The 27,992-nt window shown below is 46.4% G+C and overlaps 3 protein-coding genes and 1 pseudogene across 3 annotated transcripts; 3 read left to right on the forward strand and 1 right to left on the reverse strand.

Annotated features, from left to right (window-relative positions):
* LOC134479151 (ornithine decarboxylase-like) overlaps positions 1-27,992 on the reverse strand; it is a 104,853-nt pseudogene that overhangs the window by 20,192 nt on the left and 56,669 nt on the right.
* LOC134479416 (pre-mRNA-splicing factor CWC22 homolog) lies at positions 1,620-4,610 on the forward strand. Its single transcript, XM_063262776.1, has one exon. It carries the CDS (start codon positions 1,638-1,640, stop codon positions 4,356-4,358), a length of 2,721 nt encoding a protein of 906 aa, XP_063118846.1. The 5' UTR covers positions 1,620-1,637; the 3' UTR covers positions 4,359-4,610.
* Positions 7,327-8,187, forward strand: LOC134479431 (dnaJ homolog subfamily C member 17-like). Its single transcript, XM_063262785.1, has one exon. It carries the CDS (start codon positions 7,327-7,329, stop codon positions 8,185-8,187), a length of 861 nt encoding a protein of 286 aa, XP_063118855.1.
* LOC134479439 (M-phase phosphoprotein 6-like) lies at positions 8,357-9,092 on the forward strand. The gene has a single exon (XM_063262791.1). The coding sequence runs from the start codon at positions 8,685-8,687 to the stop codon at positions 9,090-9,092; it is 408 nt and encodes a 135-aa protein (XP_063118861.1). The 5' UTR covers positions 8,357-8,684.

Here is a 27,992-nt window from a genome sequence, read left to right on the forward strand (position 1 = left end):
AAAGTTGCCCGTCTCTGGATACAATGACTTCACATGATCATGACAAAAATGATCTAGGGCGAACTCTTAATTTTTTAAAGAGGGCAGCCATATGTTGGGAGACGCACCATTTTCAATGGCGACCATAGCCTGGTAAACAATCGCTTTGTGTCTAGCATGTTCTCGTTGTAAACGGCAGAAGAGCCATAGACATACTCCACATCCCAAGAGGACAATGGCCCCCCAGGCAAACATGCCAGCCCATTCCTTAAAAAAGGAAAAAGCATTAGTAATCCATGAGGTGAAATCTCCAAACGTGATGGGTTCCAATCTAGTGTTGTTAAGGACAGCAATTTGCATCAGCAATTGTCTCGATAGTTGCTCTGCTTTCATGGACCAGTTTCCTTTCAGGTAATTCGAGATTTCTTTGCCCTGTTGAGAATACTGAGAAAAATTAGCTTGCAAAGGAGTAATGCATAAACCTCTAAGGGAGGAAACACAGGACAGCTGTGTCATATGATATAATGCTTCAATTTGTTCTTGGATTAAATCTATCCATTGATTAGCTAATAGAAAGCCAGATGCCAAGTGGGTAAGACTCTACGATAGGTAGAGTTATCTAGTGTGTGATTGCCTTGCCCCGGCCATGATGGAAAACTATAATTATGCATCATAATTAAAGTTGTGATGTTCAGATCAGCGGAATTATCGACTGATGTGTCTCTGCTGCCTGAAGAGGCTCCTTGGGTAACTTGTCTCAAAGCAGCCAGGATGGCCCCAGTGCCCATAGCACTACTGCTCATACGATCTAACCAATTAGCCAATGTGGTCCTTCGCAGCCATATAGAAGGCTGGGAGGCATTTTTAAGAGTAAAACATAATGTACGCAACAAGGAAAGATTAGTGGCAGTATACCGTTGGGGCAGTTCTCCATTTTGCACTATACAGGGAACATCACGCAAACAGGAGGTGGAGAAAAAAGTTGGCAAAACAGTAGAATTGCTATGAACTGGCATAGGTACTGGCCAGGATCTGGCAATAGCCCACAGCGTGAGTGAATCAACCTGGATTACCATTCCCAGCAATAATAGAGTGCATAGTTCTATCGTCAGGAGGAGCAGGAGGCAGTTTGTGAGTCAAACGCTCAGGTACCCAGATTGGATTGTCTTGATTCTGTGGAAAAACACAACAGCTCCCCTAGATCTCGAAAGCATGGGATCTGGGCCACACAATTCACCAGTTAAGACATCTTTTCACTTCACTTCTGTATTAGTCATAGGTGTAGTAGCAGCATGGCGATCCGCAGCAGAGCGGCCATGTGCATCCAAAATTAAGAAATTTAGAGCTAGAGTCTGTTGCTGTAAAAATATATAAAATAGAAAAGAGTATTTGCTTTTACCCCGCTAGGTCCTCACTGTGGTGCCCCAAGATATCTGCTAGATATTTCGGCGGAAACACGGCCCAGCCACACACTTTCCTACACTCAAACCCTCACATGAAAGAACACACAACGTCACTTCTGGTGTGAAGGCGGCGCGGTGGAGCTTTAGGTGACGTGTGGAGACAGAAAACTGACAAGGAACTCAAACCATTGAGTACGTGTCACTTGAAAAAACCTGAAGAATCTGGTTTATCGGGTCAGCCGACAGCAGAAAATAATGAAAAGTAGTGTGGCACACATGAAATCCTCTGGTCACGACAGAAGGGAGAGCCACAATTCATACCACCGGAGGAGCTCCTCCCCAGAAGACAGATATACAGAACAAGACCGGTCCCCCCGGGATAGAGACTATTCTGATTACAGCCGGTCAGATTATGAGCGATCCAGAAGAGGATACTCTTACGATGACAGCATGGAAGCACGAAGCAGGGACCGAGAGAAACGCAGAGAGAGAGAAAGAGAAGCAGACCATCGGAAACGGTCCCGGAAATCCCGGTCTCCGGAAAGGAGGAGCCCAGACCGAGGAGTGAGCCAGAGTTCTACTCAGGAAGAACCCACATCGAAGAAGAAGAAGAAGGATGAGCAGGACCCGCTGCTCACCCGCACCGGGGGAGCGTATATTCCTCCTGCAAAGCTCAGGATGATGCAGGAGCAGATTACGGAAAAAACCAGCTTAGCATACCAGAGGATGAGCTGGGAGGCTATGAAGAAATCCATCAATGGTCTCATCAACAAGGTCAACATCTGTAATATAAGCATCATTATCCAAGAGCTCCTTCAAGAGAACATCGTCAGAGGGAGAGGACTGCTGTCCAGATCTGTTCTGCAAGCACAGAGCGCTTCTCCCATCTTCACTCACCTTTATGCAGCTTTGGTGGCGATAATCAACTCAAAGTTCCCACAGATTGGAGAACTGATCCTCAAGAGACTAATTATTAATTTTCGTAAAGGATACCGAAGGAACGATAAGCAACTTTGCCTGACTGCTTCAAAATTTGTGGCACATCTTACTAATCAAAATGTGGCACATGAGGTTCTGTGCCTGGAGATCCTCACTTTGCTGCTAGAGAGACCAACAGATGACAGTGTTGAAGTAGCTATCGGCTTCCTCAAGGAGTGTGGTCTCAAATTAACCCAGGTGTCACCAAGGGGAATCAATGCAATCTTTGAACGCCTGCGAAACATTGTGCATGAGTCCGAGATTGACAAAAGAGTCCAGTACATGATTGAAGTGATGTTTGCTGTACGGAAGGATGGATTCAAGGACCACCCTGTTATTCTGGAAGGACTTGACTTAGTGGAAGAGGATGATCAGTTTACACACATGCTCCCATTGGAGGATGACTACAATCCAGAAGATGTTCTTAATGTTTTCAAGATGGATCCTAATTTTATGGAGAATGAAGAGAAGTACAAGGTTATTAAAAAAGAAATCCTTGATGAAGGAGACAGTGACTCAAACACAGACCAGGAAGCAGGAAGTAGTGAAGATGAGGAGGAGGAGGAGGAAGACGAGGAGGAAGGAGAAGAGGAGGAAGGAGGACAAAAAGTAACTATCCATGATAAAACAGAAATCAACCTAGTCTCGTTTCGCCGTACAATATATCTTGCTATTCAGTCAAGTTTAGATTTTGAAGAATGTGCACACAAGTTGCTGAAAATGGAGTTTGCTGAGAGCCAAACAAAAGAACTCTGCAACATGATACTTGATTGCTGTGCCCAACAAAGAACCTATGAAAAATTTTTTGGCCTGTTAGCTGGGCGGTTTTGTATGCTGAAAAAAGAGTACATGGAATCATTTGAAAGTATATTCAAGGAACAGTACGACACCATCCACCGCCTAGAGACAAACAAATTGAGAAATGTTGCTAAGATGTTCGCTCACCTTTTATACACAGACTCACTTCCGTGGAGTGTTCTCGAGTGTATAAAGCTGAGTGAAGAGACGACAACATCATCCAGTAGGATTTTTGTCAAGATCTTCTTCCAGGAGCTGTGTGAATACATGGGTCTTCCTAAACTGAATGCGAGGTTAAAGGATGAAACTCTTCAACCGTTCTTTGAAGGACTGTTACCCCGAGACAACCCACGCAACACCCGGTTTGCCATCAACTTCTTCACTTCCATAGGTCTCGGAGGATTGACAGATGAACTTCGAGAACATCTGAAAAATACGCCCAAGGTCATCGTAGCCCAGAAAGCAGACGCTGAGCAGAAGAAACCGGTCCTGACATCTTCATCTTCAGAGTCTTCCTCGGGGTCTGATTCCTCTGACTCAGATTCTGACAGCAGCGAGAGCAGCTCAGAGTCCTCCAGTGAAGCGAGCAACTCCTCCGACAGCAGTCAGAGCTCTGCCTCAGCTAAAGGTACAAGAAAGAAAAGACAAGGAAAGGCCAGAGGTGAAGAAGTAGATAAGTTAGCCAGGAGCCACCAGGCACGTGACAGGCGGCGAGAAGGAGGCAGAGAGGACCAAAGGCATCAGGAAGGGAGGACTGAGAGAGCAAGGTCTGAAAGACACAGAGCTCAGAACTCACGAGATGCAGACTGGCGAGATCCCCCAGCAAAGCACATGGAGGACAGAAGTCATGAGAATAGTTACAGCAGAGTTGGCAATGGCCGAGAACAAGGCTCGCACAGAGAGCCAGAAGACAGGCATGGCGAGCCAAAGAAGAAGCGGCGAGAGAGAAGAGATTCTTTTTCTGAAAATGAGAAGCAAAGAACCCGAAATCAGGACAGTGATAATGTTAGAAGAAAAGATCGCTCCAAGTCAAGAGAGAGGAGTAGGAAGCATTCTGGTCGTAAAGGAGATGATGACGACAGGTATCAGAACGGTGCTGAGAGACGCTGGGAAAAACCTAGCAGATACGCTGAACATTCTAGAGAATCAAAGAGAAGTCAGGACCGGAGGAGAGAAAAGTCTCCAACAAAACACAAATAACTCTAATGACAACTGGACTCGCCTTACATTCAGTCCAATGTCCTTTTTACATTGATGGATTTTATAGAGAACTCTGTATAAAGTACCTGTTTGTAAATTTTAAAGATTTTTTTTGACATGTTTTATACTTGATATATCTCAAGGTTCTTTGTGTAAAATCATAAAGAAAAGGGACTCAACAAAGGGGTAAATCTTATGTTTTGTGAATAAAAGGAACAAATGTTCATTGAATCATTAAAAAAAAAAAAAAAGAACACACAACACAATAATCTTAGATCCAATTGGTAAGATATAATTGCCCACTCAAACATGCAAAGCCCGGTACCATCCATCCCTTGAGAACATTAACAACAACCTGTAAATACACAGAGCAGAATCTTAACATCACCTGCCATGGCTTCTCCCCTCTCTCCGTCTCCCCTTCTTCTCTAGTAAGAACTAATAACAAAAGGATGGAGAGATGGTTAGGACCTGGGTGTTAGATGCCAAGTGGCTGACATAAGCATTGTAACCGGTTCACCTGGGACTTTCAGGACCTCAGTAGCAGCCCTTTACCAAACTGTCACACTGGGTTAAAGGCCCATGGAAAAGAAAAGATTAATCCTGACCTTGGCCACAGCCAAAGCCTGAATTCTAAATTTTGATGGGCGAAACAAAGTTCTTCACAGTTTGTTGTAGATTCTTTTTGAAACCATTTAGGGGCTTCCCTGCACCCCAACCTGGGGAATTTGGATCACAGGGGAAGGAACTGGCTGCTGAGGGGATAGGATCAAAGGCACTGTCCATGTAGACAGACTCTTCTCTTAGAATAGGGCCAGGGGATAAGGGGAGGGAGGCAGGCTCTCTCAAAGAAAGTTCTCTTAATGCACTCTTTTTGTTGTCAAAGCATCAGCCCTGGCCAACCGACCCTTTACCTTGAAACTCTTTTCCAGCTGGCTCAGGCCCCTGCCCATGCACAGCCTGCAGCTTGCTTGCCCATCAGCCCCACACTTCCCTACTCTGCGCTGTCCCTTCCTTAGAAGCTGTGAATGTTTAAGCAACAGGGAGAATTTTTCTTCAGGATCTAAGATAAAGCTTTTAGGTTCTGATAATGCCTGCTTCAGACAGGGTCACTCGCTAACTTGGAGTCCTTCATACACGACTGTTAACAGCAGCTAGACTGGACAAGTGGAGCAAAGGGAGGAGAATCTCTCCTTGGGAAGGAGGCTCAAGAGAGAAAGATAAAACTCACTGGCAGAAAACCATTTTTCTCAAGCAAATTATTTTTAACTTCTAAGTTAAGCACCAAGAGGACCAAGTAAAACTCTTTGACAAATAAAGTAAATAGTTCCGTGATTAAGTTTTCAGTTATAAAGATCAGAGGAGGAGAAAGGCCAATACTGAAGGGGCTGCATCCCATTGCCTGGACCAGGGGGAGGTCTATAAGCCCGCAAGGGAAAAACAAGAATCTGGCCAGTAGAGGAGTCAGGGGTGAGTGCTAGCCAACTTTGCATCCCCTGGGCCGGACCTCCAGAGGGGCAGAGGATTCAGGAGGTTGGACAGCATAAGTGCACAAAGGCGAGGCTACTGTTGAGTCAGGCTCTGTGGGGCTCCAAGCCCTGCAGCTTCGGGTACCTGTAGCCGAAAACCCACTCCCCGCTTCTTCTTCCTGTGGAGCAGAGGTCATAAGGCTGCTGGGGAGGAAATGGGGCATAAATACGGGGGAGGAGCTGGCCATTCAGGAGGCTCCCCCACCTCAGGATAGATCTTAGGAGGAGCAGAGGGTACTGAGGATTTTGAACCGGGTTTTGCCAGACCTAGATGTAAGGTTTCTGGTCCAGGTGTGCTCCCAGTTTTTCCTGAAAAACAATAGCTTTAACAAAGAATCATAGTCAGGTCAAAAGAGCCCTCTGGGGGCCAGCCGACACTGAAAGTTGGCCACTCAGAGGTACACAAAGTCTGCCACTTTCCCTTCTTAACTTCAACTGACATATTATGTGCTCTGTCCCTAACTTGTCTAATAATCTAACATCAGGCTTACGGGAGTCATTACTGTCTGTCCTATCATCACAAAAAAACACTAAACAGACAAACAACAGACAACACAAAGAAACCACAATATCCAGACAACAACTGCTGTGCCTAGTCCACAGGCACCAGCCAAAAGCAGTTTCAGATGAAGAGGTCTTTGAAGGTTCTCTTCCAAGAGGAACACAGAACCTCTTCTACCCAATAGGAGACCACCAGGCATCCCTGGCTCTCCTGTTGCCCTGAAGCATCCCTCAGGGTGCAGCTTGTGGTCCTCCCGACACGTCTGTTGACCACAGCTTCTGAGCTTTACAGCTCCAGAAAGCGGCTGCGAAACCAAAGCGCTTTGCAGATACTAAGCAGAACCAGAACAGAGACACAGACAGCGGGCGCACACTCAGACACAATTGGGGACCCCCTTACCTCCAAGAAGGTCTTTGAAGTTGTGGGTGGTTGCGAGATCCCGGACGAGCCCCTAAATGAAAGACCATGGGGTGGGGAAGACCCCCACTCAAATCTCGAGACAACGCAACCCCCCAAGAACTCATGAGAAACGAGTCTTGATGTAATAAACAAGAGGGATATTTGAGGAACTAGAGCTCTGGGAACAACACATATCTTACACAGGAGACAGAGGAGTCAACCCTAAGCCCTATTAGGGGAAGGTATTTATAGGGAAAATTACATAGGTAGTTGGCAACAGTCACAGAAAGCAATTTCATTGGTTTGTAACTTGGGCTCAGTTCAACTCTAGGCCACCCTGCTTCTGGGGCAAGTTGACCCTAATTCTCTTTTTTCTCAGGACTTTGAGTCAGGCCTTATCGAAGCCAGATGATTTGTGATGGCTATAGACAGGCTACATCCCCAAAACATGTTATATGAGGTGCTTCAGTGTGAGGTGCACTTCTCCTCACAGCAGGGTCAGTGGGGGATAGTTTAAAATCTTTATTCTTTCAGAATCATGGCAGTGATCAAAGTGCTAGTACAAATGGAACTCTACGTGCTGCAGGGCGTTGAAGAGAAGGCGACAGACAAAGAGGTGAAGAAGGGCTACAGACAAAAAGCACACTCCTGCCACCCAGATAAAAATCTAGATAACCCCAGAGCAGCTGAACTCTTCCACAAGCTGTCCCAGGCCTTGGAGGTACTGACTGATGATGCAGCCAGGGCTGCCTATGACAAGGAGAGGAAAGCCAGGAAGCAGGCTGCAGAGAGGACCCAGAGACTTGACGAGAACAGGAAGAAACTGAAGCTCGACCTGGAGGCCAGGGAGTGGGAGGCCCAGGCCCAGGGTACTGAGGAAGAGGAGGAGAGCATGAACACCACCACACTAGAGCAGGAGATGGCTCGATTACGAGAAGAGGGTTCCAGTCAGTTGGAAGAGCAGCAATGGCTGATCCAGGAGCAGATCCGCCAGGACCGAGAACAGAGGCTGAGAGGAAGAACAGAAAATAGAAAAGGCAAAAGAACCCCCAAACTAAAGCTTAAGTGGACGTGCAAGAAGGAGGATGAGTCCCAAGGGGGCTACTCCAGAGATGTCCTCCTGAGGGTTTTACATAAGTATGGGGAGGTTCTCAACTTGGTAGTTTCCGGAAGGAAGCCAGGCAATGTCATAGTGGAGATTGCAACTGTCAGAGCTGCGGAGCTGGCCATCAGAAATGAAGTGGGCCTGGCTGACAACCCTCTGAAGGTTTCCTGGTTGGAGGGACAGCCCCAGGGCACGGTGGACCCCAGTCCCCCAGGACTGTCGAAGGGCTCAGTGTTGTCAGAAAGGGAATATAAGAGTCTGGTCATGATGGGCATGCGTCAGGCCACTGAGTGACGGCAGCTGATGGCGCAGACGCAGCAGGAAGATGAGGTGCGGCCCACGTAGCACGACTTCAGCCTTCCCACCCCACACCCTTTTCTGAGTCATCACCAATAAACTTTTTACAAAACAAACAGAAAGAAAACCAAATATGTATGATATGTAATGGATAATTTCTAATTCTGATGGCCTGTTGCATTTGAATAAAGTTAATTCATTGTTATCAGGGACAAATTCAACAGTCCCTATAGGCAAAATAACCCTGCATTCAACGAATCAGTAATTACCTTAAGAGGTTCAGGATATTCCAATACCATAAGGATAGCATGCAATTCTGACTTCTGAAGTGATGTGGACTTTTGACCACCATGCTTATTTTATCTGACTTACATCCTGCCATCCCCATCTTGTTTACATCAGAATAAAAAGTTAGCACAGAACACAACATCTTGCTCTCCTCTTGACCCTGCGCAAGCGCAGTACAGCAGGAAGCCTCTGAAAATGTATCCAACATGGCGTCGGAGCAGAAGACGAAGTTATCCACAAACCTGCTGCGCATGAAGTTCATGCAGAGGGGCCTGGACTCGGAAAACCAGAAACAGCTAGAAGAGGAGGAACGGAAGACGATCAGGGATGAGCAATGGTACCTGGATTTGCCGGAGTTGAAGGAGAAGGAGAGCTTCATCATAGAAGAGCAGAGCTTCTCCCTGTGTGAAGATCTTCTCTATGGAAGGATGCCTTTCAGAGGCTTTAATCCTGAAGTTGAGAAGTTATTGCTTCAGATGAATTCCAGGAACAGTGTGGCGGCGGCAGAAGAGGAGGAGTCTGTAGAGGCTGACGTGCCGGAGGAAGAAATGGCAAGAAGATATGAGACTTTGGAAGGAACAATTGGGAAAATGTTTGCCAAGAATAGGGACTGAGCCAATGATGAAGAAGATGAAAATGGAAATATAAAAGCCATGAAAATTAAGATGTTCTTATAGCCCGAAGACTGATATGGACGCCTCTGATGCAGTGGATGCTGTGAGAACAGCATGGTCTGAACTCACCCTCCTGTCCTCGGTACTGGTCCCTTCTAAGGGATGCCTAGGGTTGGAAATGTGCTGTTCTTGAGACAGAAGGATGATAGACGTTCTACATCCTTTTGACGGCATTCGGGGCTTCACATATGTGTGTACACGCCGCTCCCTTGACTTTTGGCCTGATTCTGTGTGAATATACACACAGACAGGGCACACACCTACACCTGCTCTCAGTTACTCTCCAGGAATGAGGATTGGAGACTAATTCTTGCCTTGGTTTTAATGCCCTTACGTTTATATTTTACTTTTTGAATCATGTCAAGCCAATTCATTTGCTTTGGATTTCAATATTTGAGAACTTTTCAGAAGTGATTGACCAGGAACAGACATGGCTCTCCAGCCCAGAGTATCTGCATGCTCTTCGGTCTTTATGTATAGAATTGTGGGGTTTATGTATTTTAAACAGTCATCTGGATCATTTTTTAATGTTCCATAATAAATGTGTCTCATATAAAAAAGTCGATACCTCTGGAGTTGTTACTACTTCCTAACAATTATGGTAATGATGGAAAATAGTTGATTTTTAAAATGCTTCAAAATCTGGCATTTCCACCAGTCACCAGGTGAGGTCACTGTCAGGAATAGCATCAGTAGCAGGCACATGCTATAGAGACACTGGGAAGGATGCATGCGTTTCTGCAGGCCCAAGAAAATCTTGTGGGAGTGCACTCACTCACACATCATCCTTTTGTGCCTGTGCTGCCCCCTGCTCTTCCCAGCCCCTTGTCTCCCTGAGGCATTTGGGCACCTGGTAGTGAAAGCACAGGGAGCACGGCAGGGCTGCACTTTCCCTTCCAGTCTATTTCTTTCCCCTTTTCATCATGGGGACATTCCCAGTCTCATTCACCGAGCCTGAACATTGTTCTCTGCTTGGCTCTTCTTTCCAAGCATTTCAAATTCTAGTCACAAACTCTACGTGCATAGTCAAGTCTGTCATCTTTTCTAGCAGAAGAGAATTGAGTGAACTTTGAGTTTTCAGCTTTCACTCCAAACTTCCAGAATAGTTTATGAACATACAAAGCAAAATCAAAAATCTCCTCCAGTTACACAGTAGGATAGCACCCAGCAACTGTAGCTGCCATTTTATCCACTTCCTTCAGTAACATTGCTCACCCCTGAGAATCTACAGTTCCCTCTACCACATTAGGAGCAGAGTTACCCATTATGCCTAAGGCACTTTGGGTGCCACCTGTAGGCATAAATGTTTAGAAACCTCCTCTTAAGCTCTCCTCTAGCCCACCACAGAGCAGATGCAGTGGCAGAGAAAAGTCATTAGGATGTGGGGAAGTGGACCTGCTCAGCAGTCTTTCTCTGGATTGAGCTCCATCTCCTTGGGCAGCTGTTCAATCCCAGAGCAAACACCAAATACAACTCAGCAGCCGCAGACCAGTCCTCTAGGCAGGCAGAAAACAGGATCGAACCAGCAGCCACAGTCCAGTCCTGCCAGCAAGCAGACACCAGGCAGCTGTACTTCAATCCCGAAGAAACCACCAGGCTGGCCACCGACCTGAGGTCAGGGCACAGAGGTGACAAGCTGCTGCTGGAACCTCACGAGCAGTTCTTGGGCGAGCTTCTCTCCATGGCAGCTTTATCACAGGTTGAGCTCAACCACGCTATGTAAGGGGAACCAATACATGCAGTGTCCTTACTGAAGAATGGCCAGGTGGAGCAAACCAAAGCTCAGTGCTCATCTCCCACAGTCTGTGGGGTCAGATTTACACTCCTTCATCAGGAGTCCTTTTACCTGTCTGCTATATCCAAACAGCCTTTCACCTGTGTCTGCTTCAGGAGAAGTCTATGGTGTGTTTCCTTAGCAAGACATCCTTTTACCTGTGTGCCTGAGCAAATCATTTGGCAAAATGACCTAGAAGTTTCCTCTTCATATCTCCCTGTTTCTTTAAGAATTGTCCCTTTTTTCCTATCATTAGTGAGCTACAAGCAATGGGAATTAATGTAAAAACCATCATATTTTCAGTAAAAGCCACATGTATAGAATAGATAAATACTTAACAAAACCTCATGGTTGTATCAATATACAGTATTTAAAGAACCACCTTAGGTTCCGTATGGTACTTCAGAACAATTTAAAATTTCCATCAAAATATAATGCAAACAAAAACTTAAATAGCTTTGCATATGTAATGGTAAGACAAATATCTGAAATTTCTAAGAACATAATTAAAAAATACATTAAATTTCTAATATATAATAATTCAAATAAAATGATTTTTAAATGTTTATCAATCCCTGGTCATAACCAATAATAACCTTTCATCCTAGATAACAATTATATCACATTAAATGACCAAACCTATACACCGCACATTAAGTGACTAGGGTGACGATCTTCATAAAACTGCTTCCTGCTAAATTGGGGTGAACAATTCCTGTATGGGCCCCAAGGGAGAAAAAAATGGTTAGTTTGAGAAAAGGTAGCTGTAGCATTGGTTGCCCAATCTGTCTTTCTAGTTTCTGTGCTAGCCCTTTTGAAGTTGATTTGCATGCACAGGTAGAAGAATCATTAACTGACACAGTCTGTGAATCACCTGGGCTTGGTGAAGACACTGTCTCAGCTCACAAGAGGTTTCTATTAGTCAGATCTAAACTTTAAAAGGTTCTGTTCGTACCCATAGTTTTCAATTCTGTATATACAGAAGCATAAACACATCCCCTGGATACTATTACTGGGTTCCCTTCCCATGTCAACACATCCTTGCATTGCTTGGCCTAGTTATTCAGGTTTCTCAATAACCTCTTCGAGATGTTATTCCATTTTCACCAACATTAAGAATATTGAGGGACAGACCCTGCAGACATCACCAACAGCAACCCTAGCCAGAGGATTGGCGCCACCTAGGATCAGCATCAGCAAATGGCTGGATGATCCTCAGGGTCTGGTGCAGTCCTCACCTTGGGTCTGTCCAGCAATGACCCAGTGCTGTTTTCCGCAGGCATATCAAGAACCATGAGCAGCTTTACTAAGGAAAACTTTGGTTGCCATATCCTTGAGGAAGGCTTTACTGCCAAGGACATTCTACAGCAAAAGAAAAAAAGAAAAAAAAAAAGAAAAAAAAAAAAAGAACTCTTCCCTGACAATAAGACCTCGAAGAGATTCTAAAGCAGCATCTGAGGTGGCTAAAAGCTCTTGCCTTGTGACTCCCTTCCACAGACAAGTGGAACGACAGCAGAGCTCTAGCTGCATGTGGGAGAGGATTTGACTGTGCAAGCAAGAGTGGCATTCAGTTGGTGTAGAGGCTTGGGTGCCCCCAGAGAGCTTTACCTATGCAAATCCTTGTAAACAAGTGTCTCAAGTCAAGTATGCCTCCACTAATGGAGTCCACATTAGGACCTTGTCAGTGAAATTGAATTAATCAAAGTCACCAGAGCACATCCAAAGGCAAAGTTGGTTTTACATATGGACGTTGACACTTCCAGAGCCTTTGGTCACCTCAATGTCAAGTTTGGTGCCACACTTAAAACCAGCAGGCTTCTCATGGAACAGGCAAAAGACCATCAGCTTCCATGAGGGCAGTAGATGTACTGACCCTGAGACCTTCATGCAGGCAGCATCACACACCCGCTGTGTCTTTGACATAGAATGAGAAGTTGGTTTCAGCATGGATCTGCTTGAAATTGGTGGTGGCTCTCCTGGATCTGAAGATACAAAGCTTAAATTTGAAGGGAACACAGTGTAATCCACCCAGCTGTGGACTAGCACTTGCCATCCGACTCTGGAGTGAGAACCATAGCTGAGCCGGGCAGCTACTGTGTCTCCTCTGCTTTCACAGTTGCAGTCTACATCATTGCCCAGTGAAAGTGTGGAAGGAGCAGCCCGGCTCCGATGATGAAGAGGAGTCAATGAGCAAGGCTTCATGTATTCTGTGAATGGTGGAGAGTGTATGCATCATGTAACTGCATTCCTTATGATCATGCACATAGCAAGGCCTAGAACAGAAGATTTACTCATCCAGCATCTGGGGAAAATCATGAAGGGTACCCAACTGGTCCCTACAGATCTGTATCTTTGGTGGTTGAATTGTTTGTTGGACTTTATAACCCAGATAACTAGTGGGTCTCCCCTTTATTTTTTCTGGAGCAATCTGTAATCCCAAGTATAGTAGAATCTTTTGTTTTACCATGTTCCCTAACCCATCTTTATCAGAATCAGCCAACAGCATGTCTTCCGTAAAATGGTAAATGAGAGATGGAGGGAATTGCTTACAAATAATTGTGAATGGTTGTTACACAAAAATATGACAAAGTTGGACTATTTAACATTCCCTTTGGACAAACTTTGCAATTTTCTCTTTAGGGGATCACTATTATTCGAACTAGGAAGGGAGAATGCAAACCTTCCCCTGTCTTTCTCATGCAAGGGTATTTTGAAGAACAACCTTTCAAGCCAATTGTTACCATAAGCTATGACCTCACCCACCAGTCCTTAACTTAACAACATTCCTCTTTGGGGATAATGAAAGAGGAATCTGTGGCCAGATCCTAAGCTACACTTCCTTCTGCAGCCACATATAAGATCAGAAACACATAATGCTTCATTCGTCCAGACTGACCAAAAAGAAAACGTTAATTGTTTCCTCTGGGGACTCGGGCTGACAGGTCCCTTGATGTTGCCTGTAGTTTAACAATCATTACCTCCTAAGCCCAGGCCTAAGGCCAATGCTACCAGCCCCTCCTGCCTTTCCTCTTCTTCCACCATTCTTAGCTATGGGATTGTCCTCTGCCAACCCTAACCTGGCCTCTTTCTCTACACATCACTGCTCTGGGGGTTCTTGCCACCAGCTTGCCTCTGAGCCCTTTGACTCTGGGGACAAAAGACACAGGGCTGGAGGTATTGCACAGAGGTTAAGAGCACTGACTGCTCTTCCAGAGTTTCTGACTTTTAATTTCCAGCAACCACATGGCTGCTCACAACCAGCTGTAATGGGATGTGAGGCCCATTTCTGGTGTGTCCGGTGACAGGACAGTGCATGCACGTGAAACTAATCTTAAAAAAAAAAACAAACTAAATAATTTGCCTACTAGGCACAATTGCTATGCAAAGATAAGGCAGGCTTTCCAGGTGGGATTGACCAGTTCATTACCTCTGTGTCTCCTACTGCTCTAAACTTGAGGCTTGTTCCACCATTTCCTGCCAAATATCTTTGACGACCCGCCCAAGGCTGCAGACCTTAGCTTTCCCAGAGCCCTTCCATGATTATTGCTATTCGGTCTAAGCTCTACCCCCACAGCTACCTGGTAAAACCAGGTATGCTGTGTCCCACAGTTGCCTGGCGATAGCCAGTTGTGCCCGACAGTAAAAATGTGGGCCGCTTGCCCTGTCTTACCCTCTCTTACTTCTCTTACCCTTTATTCTTCACTGCTCTTGCCCCCTTCCACAGGACACCATGCGAATGCCCGTGGCTGGCCGCCGTTCTGGTCTTCTACTCTTCTCTCATTAACATTCTGCACGTGGAATCATGGTGGGTGGGTGTGTTCTGTCCAGGAACGGGCCAAGATTCAAAATGCTAACATTAAACCGAATCACGGGATTGAACCAGGAACCCTCACATTGGTGCCATGACTCGGATGCACCACGTGAGGATTTTCATCTCCCTGAGCCCATATGGTCTGGCATCCCCGCCGCACTGCTGCCTTCCATGAGACAGAGTATAGTTCTTCCTCACCGCATGCCTCTGCTTCTGCAGGGGCCCCCATTCCATCCTGGGCCAACTCTGGCCCGGGACACGGAGCCTTGGTGAAGATGGATGAAACCATGGACTCCTGAGACAATGCCCCGTTGCCCAAGAATTGCAGTGCAAGCCTCTTCGGCGCGCATGCCCCAAGACTGCTGCTGAGTGTCCGAATGTTGAGTCCTACCTTTACTTCTGCTGCCTCTTCTGTGGGCATCACACGGATTAAATCAAACCAGCTGCCACACGATGTTAGCCATCAGACCACTAACACCTGCTGACTGCGGGGGGACTCAGGACTTACACATCTCCAGCAGGCCTCCGCATCGCCATGATGCCCTGCGTATAGCTGCCCACCAAGCAGAGCGCCCTCTTCAAGCACATGTTGGTGAGAGGTACCTACTCCACCTCTATAAGCTTTACCTCAGAGCTTGACTTTCCATGGGGTACACATGGTTTCAGGGGAGCGTTCGTGAGCTTGGAGCTACCCATGCTGCCTCTGGGCATAGAGCCTTTCACTGAGCCTCTTTCTGGACATTTTCCCTTGAGTGAGACTTTCTCTTTTTGAGACGGATTAATGCCAGGCCAGGCCTCTATAGAATGCTCACTGGCCCAGGAGCACTGGCTCTAAGTCTACCCCCAGCACTGCACTGGTCGGGGCAATTAATCCCTATTCTCACACATGGGTTTCTAGGTCTTCGCTGCCTGTCCCCATTTCCTGGGATGTTTTGGACTAATTTACACTAACCAGAAAACAGTATCTCTTTCTGCCCCATTCCCAGGCCTCCCTCTTCTCCCTTCTTTATTGCTGTAGTTCCTGGTTTGTGAAAAGCAGGTCCAACCCCATTCTTCAGGAACCTTGTCTGGGAAGAATGCTTTCCCACGCATGTGTGGCCCCGAACAACCTTGTACAAGCAAGCTCTCCCTCTCTCTCTCCAGGACTTTGATCCAGCGTGCTCACACTGCCAGCCAAGCACAGTGCCTCAGCTGTGCACACCACTTTCCCAGCTCCCTGTCAATGCACACACTTGCTTCTCCCTTGCTCTGCAGATCTTAAAGAATGTAAACTTTTATAAGCTACAGGAAATACTCAGACCTACCTCTTATGAACCAAAGACTCCACTCAGAGAAGTTCATCTGCCTAAAGATCCCACTTACTACCTATTCCTAAGGGTGGGAGTCCTCTGGGTTTCAAGTGTACATCTAAGAAAAAGTTTTCTTTTCTCCCAAACGCACTTAATCTTATTCTCTGCCTATAATAAACATATATGTGTGCTATAGCATCTTTTCAAGTCCAGATACTTACTACACCCAGGACAGCTCCAGAGACGGGACCTCTAGATGTTACAATCTCCTCTTACAGACACAGACACTCATATTGGACCTGTTCCTTCTGACCTATCCTCAGACGGTTCCACAGACCATGGACAACAGGGAGACAGCCAACTCTAGGACTGTACAATCTTCAGCATACCATTTTTCTAGGTTCCCTAGAGACATGTCACCACAGAGCAAGCAGGAAGTAGTAAGAGTTTACGACAGCACAATTCCTGCTTCACCATCACCACGAATTTTTTTTTTTTTTAATTAAACCAAACTGGGGAATGTTGGTATTCTGTCTAAGCTCAAAGAGCATAGCTACGTGGGAACAGCCAGGTATGCTCTACCCCTCAAATGCCTGGCAACAGCCTGACACTCTAAAAGGGCTGCTTGCACTGTCTTACCCTCTCTTACTTATCTTACTCTGTTCTTCACTGCTCTTCCCCCCTTACAAATCACTCCCCCTCCATGTGTCCATGGCTGACTGCCTTTCTGCTCTTCTTCTCTCATTTAACCACTTCAGGTGGAACCATGGTGGCTTGGAGTATTCTTACAGGGCGCAGGCCATGATTTGAAACCATAACAATTATTATGTCCTCCTTTGTCCAAAGAGACAGACAGACAGAAACTCAGAGAAGATGAAGATGAAGCAGATCCATGTGGCTCTTAGACTGCCAATCCTGTGACTGATGTCTACCCTTTGCACAGAGGCTGCAGTAGCCTGAAAGCCTCTGTAGCTCACAGTAACCAGAACCTGCCCCTTCCTAGCTACAATTACCGTATTCTCTAGAATATATGCACCAGTCTTTTTAAACTGCATCCTTTAGCCTTACACTTTCTCCAGTTATGACCAAATGGACCAGAATTGAAACATCAAGCATTTTGATTCCTGATATTCTAGCCAACTTTTGCCCTATGATATTTGCATTATACTACTGAACCAACACCAGTGGTTTCCCTTATCCATTCATGTATAAGGGTTCTAGTTACTATCAATGGACCAATTGCTCCCTTACATTCCCTGTTTGCATTCCTGAAGGCCAATATTTGCATCAAGGACTGTCTGGTTTCAGAGTCTGATATAGCTCTATTCACAGCTGATCTCAACCTCTGTAAGAATTCTGTAAATGATTCTCCAGAACCCTATTTTGGTAAAAGAGGTCGATTTTCCCCCAGATTCTGCAACCAGACCCCAAGCTCATAAAGTTGTAAAATAACATTGTACATTTACACCATCAGATTTGCTTTGCTCCTGTAAGGCATCCTAACGCCCATCACCCAGCAGCTGGTCTTTAGTAACAGTTATTCCACTTGTTAATCACAATGGCTGGTTCTGTAGCTTCATGCCCCTGCCTCAAAAACCACTGAAGTTGTTAACCAGGTGACAACAACCCCTTCCAGACTTGTGGGATCACCTCATGCTGTGGCCTAGTTATTTAGGGTTTCTTTGATAGAGTAAGAGTATAAATGATACAAAACAATAGATTCTTCAAACTGCTTTAAAATCTAGCATTTCTATCAGTCACCAGGTCACCTCATTGGCAGGAATAGCATCAGAAGCAGGCACATGGTGCAGAGACGCTGGGAAGGATGCATGCGTTTCTGCAGGCCTAACAAAATCTTGTGGGAGTGCACTCACTCACACACTAACCCTTTTGTGCCTGTGCTACCTCCTGCTCTTCCCAGCCCCTGTCTCCCTGAGGCATTTGGGCACCTGGTAGTGAAAGCACGGGGAGCAGGGCAGGGCGGCTCCTTCCCCTCCAGTCTATTTCCCCTTTTCATCATGGGGTACATTACCAGTCTCATTCACCAAGCCTGAGCCTTCTTCTCCCTCTGCCGTTTTGCCTTCCAAGCATTTCCACTTCTAGTCAAAAACTCTACATGCATAGCCAAGTCTGCAGTCCTTTCTAGCAGAAGAGAATTGAGTGAACCATCTGAGTTTTTGACCTTCCCTCCAAACTTTCAGAAGAGAATTTGAACATACAAAGCAGAAACAAAACAAAACAAAATCTTCTAGTTACACAGTAGGATAGCACCCAGCAACTGTAGCTGCCATTTTACCAACTTCCTTCAGTAACATTGCTCACCCCTCAGAATCTACAGTTTCTTCTACCACATGAGAAGCAGAGTTACCTGTTATGCCTAAGTCATGATGGGTGCCACCTGTAGGCATAAATGTTTTGAAACCTCCTCTTAAGCTCTCCTCTAGCCCACAATAGAGCAGATGCAGTGAAAGAGAAAAGTTATTAGGATGTGGGGAAGTGGACCTGCTCAACACTAGTTCTCTGGTATTGAGCTCCCTCTCCTTGGGCAGCTGTTCGGTCCCAGAGCAAACACCAAACAGGACTCAGCAGCTGCAGACCAGTCCTCCAGGCAGGCAGAAAAGAGGCAGAAGCCAGCAGCCACACTCCAGTCCTGCCAGTAAGCAGACAGCAGGCAGCTGTAGTAATCCTAAAACATCACGAGGCTGGCCACCGAACTGAGGTCAGGCCACAGAGGTGACAAGCTGCTGCAGGAACTATACAAGCAGTTCTTGGGTGAGCTTCTCTCCACGGCAGCTTTATCACAAGTTGAGTTCAACAATTCTATGTGAGGCAAACCAATTCATGCAGTGTCTTTACTGAAGAATGTCCAGGTGGAGCAAACAGAATGACTTTAAGTATTTTATCGATCTCTCATGATAAAAAAAAAAAAGAAAAACCTTCCATCCTAGATAACAATTTTATCACATCAAATGACCAAATCTATCCACCCCACCTTAAGGGACTAGGGCGATGATCTTCAGAAAACTGCTTCCTGCTGAATTGGGGTGAATAACTCCTGTATGGGCCCCATAGGAGAAAAAAATGGTTAGTTTGGGAAAACATAGCTGTGGCATTTGTTGCCCTATCTGGTTTTGTTTCTGGGCTAGCACTTTTGAAGTTGATTTGCCTGCACAGTTAGGAGAAACCAGTAACTGACACACTCTGTGACTCTGTGAGTCACCTGGGCTGTTTGCTGGGTGAAGACACTGTCTCAGCAGAAAACAGGTTTTTCCCAGGCAGATATGATCTTTACAAAGTTCTGTTCGTAGCAATGTTTTTGATTCTCTGTAGATGCATACACATAAGCACATCCCCTTAATAGTATTGCCGGTTTCCATTCCACTATCAACACATTGTTATATTGGTTGGCCTTTCAGATATTTCAATATTTTGAGTACCCAGTTATTGCAAAACAACACTTCCCGATGCAGGTTTACATGTATGTCAGCCACATAGTGTCTCAATTTCCATTTTTGCCCTTCAGGTTCCACACATGCAATCCATTGGATACCACCCTATTCTCGATAATTTACCAATTCCTATGAATTGTGTCAAAACCTGAGGTGGCCAATCTGGATTTCAGACCTTTGGGAAAGTAAACTAACATCAGCTCCTCTATGAAAAACCCTTCTATGTCCACACCCATATTTGGACAATCGGGGTCTCTGATCATAGACCTGTGTGCCAGAGCACATGCCTCCCAGCGCTCCCAAAAGCCCCTGTTCATTCCACAGGAGTGGCCTTGCTACTCATGTAGGGAAATAGCTGAGCAGTTCTATCCCCTATCTCACCTAAGGTTTCATTTACTTCATGCAATCCTATCTGCTACACCTGGATAGACCATAAGTCCTTGAGAAGTGAATCCACTTCTTCCCAAGATTATCCCCAAGTACATGAACAGAAGGGACCATCCACACCAGTGGTTAGCTTACAACATTCGACTTTTGGGGATAATGTAAGAGGAATCTGTGGCCAGATCCAAAGCTAACCTTCCATGAGCAGCTGTGTATAAGATTAGAAATACCTAATGCTTGGAATGTCCTGACTGACCAAAAGGAAAATGACTCGCACTGTCTGCTGCGTATCCTCTAGCTGACAGGCCCCTCAGTGTTGCCTGTAGTTATAAAATGAGCACCATCTTAGCCCAGGCCTGCAGCCAAAGCTACCGACCCCTCCCGCCTTTCCTCTTCTTCCACCATGCTTAGCTCAGGGAATGGCTCCTTCCAAACCTAACCTGGCCTCGTTCTCCACCAGCTCAGGGAGTTCTTGCCACCAGCTTGACTCTGAGACCTTTGAATCCTTGGACTAAAGACACAGGGTTGGAGAGATGGCTCACGGGTTAAGAGCACTGACTGCTCTTCCAGAGGTCCTGACTCAATTCCCGGCCATCATCTGACTCAATTTCTCACTTTTAATTTCCAGCAACCACATGGTTGCTCACAACCATCTAGAATGGGATCTGGTGCCCTCTTCTGGTGTGGTTGAAGACAGGGAGAGTATACTCACGTGCAATAATTTAAAAAAAAAAAAAGACTTCAAATTTGTTTACTGGGCACAGTTGTTATGCAAAGATAAGGCAGGCCGTCCAGGTGGGAGTTACCAGTTCATTACCTCTGTGTCTCCCCTTCTCTAAACTTGAGGCTTGTTCCACCATCTCCTGCCAAATATTTTTGACCACCCTTTTAGGTTGCAGACCTTAGCTTTCCCAGAGCCCTTCCATGATTATTGTTTGTTTCTGTCTAAGCTAAACCCACACAGCTACCTGGGAACAGCCAGGTAAGCTCTGCCCTACAGTTCCCTGCAAGGGCCAGCTGTGCTTGACAGAATAACCAGGGCTGCTTTCCCTCTCTTACTTCTCTTAATCCCTTCACCATCCCACCATAGACATGCCCATGCCAGCTGCCTGTCTGCTCCTCTACTCTCCTCTCACTAGAGTTCCCCACGTGGAACCATGGTGGCTGGGTGTGTTTTGTATGGGTAGGGGCTGAGATTCTAAACCCTAACATGGGTGCTGAAACCTGGGATTGAAACAGGAACCCTAACATTGATGCTGTTCACACGGATGTCCTGAGTGAGGATTCTGATTTCCCCTTGCTCACATGCCCTGATGCTCCCACCACCCTGCCACCAACTCAGGGGTAGAGGACAGGCCTTTCCCACTGCATGCCTCTGCTGCCCAAGGCAGCCCACAGCCTGCTCTGGCCGCCTAGGGCCAGGGACTCAGAGCATCGGCCAAGATGGATGAACCATGCACTCCTGCCCTATCACCACATTGCCCGCAGTCCACTCTGGGCCGGGCCCAGTCACACTTGCTTGCCATGGGTTATGCACTCAAACTGGCTGTGGCAAGGAACAATGGAGATATATGCCACTTCTGTGCACATAACCAGATATTGCCAATGAGCATCCTGCTGATGGGCACTGTCATTAAAACTTCTGTGGCTTCTGCAAGTATCAGAGGGAATCGATCAGAGCTGCTGCTTCACCATCTACATTAGACCACCACCTGCTGGCTGCTGGGAGCCTTCAGGACTTATAACACTCCTCAGGCTTCCCCATTGCCATGATGCCCCCTGCTCTTAGCTGTCCACCCACTAGAGGGCCCTCTTCAGCATGTGCTGGTGAGCGGTACTTACTCAACCTCTGTGCACTTTCTTTACCTCAGGGCTTCACTTTCCCTGTGAACACGGGAATGGTTTCAGGAGACCATTCTTGAGCTTGGAGAGCTAGCTGTGCTGCTTCTGGGGATAGATCCTTTCATGGAGCCTCCCTTTCTAGGACCTTTTCACTTGGGTGAGACCTACTTTCTCCTTTTGAGACAGATTAATGCCAGCCTAGACCTGGAAGGCTGCTCTCTGGCTCAGGAGCACTGGCTCTAACTTTAGACCCGGCTCAAGTCAGGGCAATTAATCCCTATTCTCACCCATGGGTCTCTAGTTCTTCACTGCCTGTCCCCATGTCCTGGGATGTAATTTACACTAACCAGAAAACAATGTCTCTGTCTGGCCCATACCCAGGTCTCCCTCTTCTCTTTTCTTTGTTGCTGTAGGTCCTGGTTTGTGCCTGTGAAAATCCAGTCTGACCCCTTTCTGCAGGAACCCTGTGTGTGAGGCCTGCATTCCCACATGTGTCTGACCACTAAGACCCTTGTACAAGTAAGGTCTCTCTTTTTGTCCAGGACTTTGCTCCTTCGTGCTCACTCTGCCACCAAAGCACAGTGCCTCATCTGTGCACATCAGTGTCCCAGTTGTGTGTGCATGTACACTCTTGCTTCTCCTTTGCTCTGCAGATCTCAAAGAAGGTAAATTTCTAATCTACAGGAAACACTCAGACCTACCTCTTATGGACCAAATAGACTGCACTCGGATAAGTACGTCTCCCTGAAGATCCCACTTACTGCCTATTCCAAAGGGTGGAAGTCCTCTGGGTTTCAAATGTACATCTAAGAAAAAGTTTTCTCCCAAACGCGCTTAATCTTATTCTCTTCCTATAATAAGTGTGTGTTTCAGCATCTTGCCAAGTCCAGGCAATTACTACACCCAGGACAGCTCCATAGAAGAGACCTCCATATGTTCCAATCTCCTCTCACAGACACAGATGCTTCTATTGGACCTGTTCCTTCTGACCTATACTTGGATGGTTCTATAGACCATGAACAACAGGGAGACAGCAAACTCTAGACTGAACAAATAACCCCACACCCATCTTTTTAAGTTTAAGAGACACATTGTCGGAAAGCAAACAGGAAGTAAGTCAGAGATCACAACCCAATTCCTGCTTCATCATTGAGTCTACTATTTTTTAATTAAACCAAAATGGCAGAATGTTGGTGTTCTGTCTAAGCTCAAAGAGCACAGCTGCATGGGAACAGCCAGGTATGCACTACCCACAGTTGCCTGGCAATAGCCAGCTATGCTTGACACTAGAAAAGGGGCTGCTTGCCCTGTCTTACCCTCTCTTACTTCTCTTGCTCTTTGTTCTTTGCTGCTCTTTCCCCTTCCCCATCCCTCCCACCATATGTCCATGGCCAGCCACCTATCTTATCTTCTACTCTTCTCTCATTTAACCTCTTCACATGGAACCATGATGGCTTGGCGTGTTCTGTGAGGGCACAGGCCAAAATTCGAAACCCTAACAATTATGTCCTCCTTTGTCTGAAGAGACAGACAGAAAGAATGGGACATGAATGGATAAGGGAAACCACTGGTGTTGGTTCAGTAGTATAATGCAAATATCATAGGGCAAAAGTTGGCTAGAATATCAGGAATCAAAATGCTTGATGTTTCAATTCTGGTCCATTTGCTCATAACTGGAGAAAGTGTAAGGCTAAAGGGTGCAGTTTAAAAAGACTGGTGCATTGATTCTAGAGAATAGGGTAATTGTAGCTAGTTAGGGGCAGGTTCTGGTTACTGTGAGCTACAGAGGCTTTCAGGCTACTGCAGCCTCTGTGCAAAGGGTAGACATCAGTCACAGGATTGGCAGTCTAAGAGCCACGTGGATCTGCTTCATCTTCATCTTCTCTGAGTTTCTGTCTGTCTGTCTCTTTGGACAAAGGAGGACATAATAATTGTTATGGTTTCAAATCATGGCCTGCGCCCTGTCAGAACACTCCAAGCCACCATGGTTCCACCTGAAGTGGTTAAATGAGAGAAGAAGAGCAGAAAGGCAGTCAGCCATGGACACATGGAGGGGGAGTGATTTGTAAGGGGGGAAGAGCAGTGAAGAACAGAGTAAGATAAGTAAGAGAGGGTAAGACAATGCAAGCAGCCCCTATTAGAGTGTCAGGCTGTTGCCAGGCATTTGAGGGGTAGAGCATACCTGGCTGTTCCCACGTAGCTATGCTCTTTGAGCTTAGACAGAATACCAACATTCCCCAGTTTGGTTTAATTAAAAAAAATTCGTGGTCATGGTGAAGCAGGAATTGTGTTCTCGTAAACTCTTCTACTTCCTGCTTGCTCTGTGGTGACATGTCTCTAGGGAACCTAGAAAAATGGTATGCTGAAGATTGTCCAGTCCTAGAGTTGGCTGTCTCCCTGTTGTCCATGGTCTGTGGAACCGTCTGAGGATGGGTCAGAAGAAACAGGTCCAATATGAGTGTCTGTGTCTGTAAGAGGAGATTGTAACATCTAGAGGTCCCATCTCTGGAGCTGTCCTGGGTGTAGTAAGTATCTGGACTTGAAAAGATGCTGTAACACACATATATGTTTATTATAGGCAGAGAATAAGATTAAGTGCGTTTGGGAGAAAAGAAAACTTTTTCTTAGATGTACACTTGAAACCCAGAGGACTCCCACCCTTAGGAATAGGTAGTAAGTGGGATCTTTAGGCAGATGAACTTCTCTGAGTGGAGTCTTTGGTTCATAAGAGGTAGGTCTGAGTATTTCCTGTAGCTTATAAAAGTTTACATTCTTTAAGATCTGCAGAGCAAGGGAGAAGCAAGTGTGTGCATTGACAGGGAGCTGGGAAAGTGGTGTGCACAGCTGAGGCACTGTGCTTGGCTGGCAGTGTGAGCACGCTGGATCAAAGTCCTGGAGAGAGAGAGGGAGAGCTTGCTTGTACAAGGTTGTTCGGGGCCACACATGCGTGGGAAAGCATTCTTCCCAGACAAGGTTCCTGAAGAATGGGGTTGGACCTGCTTTTCACAAACCAGGAACTACAGCAATAAAGAAGGGAGAAGAGGGGGCTGGGGATTTAGCTCAGTGGTAGAGCGCTTACCTAGGAAGCACAAGGCCCTGGGTTCGGTCCCCAGCCCCGAAAAAAACAACCAAAAAAAAAAAATAGGGAGAAGAGGGAGGCCTGGTAATGGGGCAGAAAGAGATACTGTTTTCTGGTTAGTATAAATTAGTCCAAAACATCCCAGGAAGTGGGGACAGGCAGCGAAGTCATAGAGACCCATGTGTGAGAATAGGGATTAATTGCCCCGACCAGTGCAGTGCTGGGAGTAGATTTAGAGTCAGTGCTCCTGGGCCAGTGAGCATTCTATAGAGGCCTGGCCTGGCATTAATCCGTCTCAAAAGGAGAAAGTCTCACCCAAGGGAAAATGTCCAGAAAGAGGCTCAGTGAAAGGCTCTATCCCCAGAGGCAGCATGGGTAGCTCCAAGTGCACGAACGCTCCCCTGAAACCATGTGTACCCCATGGAAAGTCAAACTCTGAGGTAAAGCATACAGAGGTGGAGTAGGTACCTCTCACCAGCATGTGCTTGAAGAGGGTGCTCTGCTTGGTGGGCAGCAATACGCAGGGCATCATGGCGATGCGGAGGCCTGCTGGAGACATGTAAGTCCTGATTCCCCCCGCAGTCAGCAGGTGTTAGTGGTCTGATGGCTAACATCGTGTGGCAGCTGGTTTGATTTAATCCGTGTGATGCCCACAGAAGAGGCAGCAGAAGTAAAGGTAGGACTCAACATTAGGTCGCTCAGCAGCAGTCTCGGGGCAGGCGCGCCGAAGAGGCTTGCACTGCAATTCTTGGGCAACGGGGCATTGTCTCAGGAGTCCATGGTTTCATCCATCTTCACCAAGGCTCCGTGCCCCGGGCCAGAGGTGGCCTAGGGTGGAATGGGAGCCCCTGCAGAAGCAGAGGCATGCGGTGAGGAAGAACTATACTCTGTCTCACGGAAGGTAGCAGTGTGGCGGGGATGCCAGACCATATGGGCTCAGGGAGATGAAAATCCTCACGTGGTGCACCGAGTCATGGCACCAATGTGAGGGTTCCTGGTTCAATCCCGTGATTCGGTTTAATGTTAGCATTTTGAATCTTGGCCCGTTCCTGGACAGAACACACCCACCCACCATGATTCCACGTGCAGAATGTTAATGAGAGAAGAGTAGAAGACCAGAACGGCGGCCAGCCACGGGCATTCGCATGGTGTCCTGTGGAAGGGGGCAAGAGCAGTGAAGAATAAAGAGTAAGAGAAGTAAGAGAGGGTAAGACAGGGCAAGCAGCCCACATTTTTACTGTCGAGCACAGCTGGCTATCGCCAAGCAACTGTGGGACACAGCATACCTGGTTTTACCAGGTAGCTGTGGCGGTAGAGCTTAGACCGAATAGCAATAATCATGGAAGGGCTCTGGGAAAGCTAAGGTCTGCAGCCTTGGGCGGGTTGTCAAAGATATTTGGCAGGAAATGGTGGAACAAGCCTCAAGTTTAGAGCAGTAGGAGACACAGAGGTAATGAACTGGTAAATCCCACCTGGAAAGCCTGCCTTATCTTTGCATAGCAATTGTGCCTAGTAGGCAAATTATGAAGATTTTTTTTTTAAGATTTGTTTCACGTGGATGAACTGTCCCTGTCACCAGACTTACCAGAAGAGGGGGCCTCACATCCCATTACAGCTGGTTGTGAGCAGCCATGTGGTTGCTGGAAATTAAAAGTCAGAAATGCTGGAAGAGCAGTCAGTGCTCTTAACCTCTGTGCAATACCTCCAGCCCTGTGTCTTTTGTCCCCAGAGTCAAAGGGCTCAGAGGCAAGCTGGTGGCAAGAACCCCCAGAGCAGTGATGTGTAGAGAAAGAGGCCAGGTTAGGGTTGGCAGAGGACAATCCCATAACTAAGAATGGTGGATGAAGAGGAAAGGCAGGAGGGGCTGGTAGCATTGGCCTTAGGCCTGGGCTTAGGAGGTAATGATTGTAAAACTACAGGCAACATCAAGGGGCCTGTCAGGCTGAGTCCCCAGAGCAAACAATTAACGTTTTCCTTTTCGTCAGTCTGGACGTATGAAGCATTATGTGTTTCTGATCTTAGACGTGTCTGCAGAAGGAAGTGTAGCTTAGGATCTGGCCACAGATTCCTCTTTCATTATCCCCAAAGAGGAATGTTGTTAAGTTAAGGACTGGTGGGTGTGGTTCCTTCCCCTCAGGGACAGTGGGAGTAATCTTGGGAAGAAGTGGATTCACTGCTCAAGGACTCATGGTCTTCCAGATGTAGTAGATGGGGATCCCAAGGAAGAAATAAAACCTGCTAAAGGGGAGGAAGGGCATAGAATTGCTGAGTTATTTCCCTACATCAGGAGCAAGGCTGCTCCTGTGGCATGAACAGGGGCCTTTGGAAGCACTGGGGAAGGTGTGCTCTGGCATAAAGGTCTATGATCAGAGACCCAGATTGTCCAAATGCAGGTGTCAACATAGGAGGAGTGGAAGATACAGGAGCTGATGTTAGTTTACTTTCCCAAAAGTCTTGGGATCCAGATTGGCCACTTTAGATACAATTTATAGAAATTGCTTAATTACCATGAATAAGATGGTGCCTATTTGGACCCAGAAGGGAAAACAGAGAAATTGAGAAATTATGTGGCTGACATACCCATAAATTTATGGGGAAGGCATCTTTTACAAAAATGGGGTACTCAAATTCATATTTCCGCAATTCCAGGACAACAAATGAGAAAATGATATGGTAGTTGCTCCTTGGGAAGATATTGATACAGGTGACAGAGTACAAGGTCAAAAAAGAGAAACTGAGGAACTAGACCAACCAATGTAAGGGTGTGTTGACAGGAGAAGTGAACTTGGTAATAGTATTAAGGGGATGTGGTTATGCTTAAGTTTCTACAGGGATTGAAAAATATGGCTACCAATAGAACCTTATAAATTTTATATCTGACTAGGCAAATCCTCTTGTGAGCTGAGACAGTGTCTTCACCCAGCAAACATCCCAGGTGATTCACAGACTGCCTCAGTTACTGGTTTCTCCTAACTGTGCATGCAAATCAACTTCAAAAGGGCTAGCACAGAAACTAGAAAGACAGATTGGCCAACAAATGCTTCAGCTGCCTTTTCTCAAACTAACCATCTTTTTCTCTGTGGGGCCCATATAGGAATTCTTCACCCCAATTCAGCAGGAAGCAGTTTTCTGAAGATCGTCGCCCTAGTCCCTTAAGGTGGGGTGGATAGGTTTGGTCATTTGATGTGATACAATTGTTATCTAGGATGGAA

Source organism: Rattus norvegicus, chromosome 6 (genome assembly GCF_036323735.1).
Source record: "Rattus norvegicus strain BN/NHsdMcwi chromosome 6, GRCr8, whole genome shotgun sequence".
NCBI lineage: Eukaryota > Metazoa > Chordata > Mammalia > Rodentia > Muridae > Rattus > Rattus norvegicus.

What these genes read in the sequence shown, in the direction of transcription:
- LOC134479431 (XM_063262785.1), top strand. Translation starts at nt 7,327, where the DNA reads ATGGCAGTGATCAAAGTGCTAGTACAAATGGAACTCTACGTGCTGCAG.
- LOC134479416 (XM_063262776.1), top strand. Translation starts at nt 1,638, where the DNA reads ATGAAAAGTAGTGTGGCACACATGAAATCCTCTGGTCACGACAGAAGG.
- LOC134479439 (XM_063262791.1), top strand. Translation starts at nt 8,685, where the DNA reads ATGGCGTCGGAGCAGAAGACGAAGTTATCCACAAACCTGCTGCGCATG.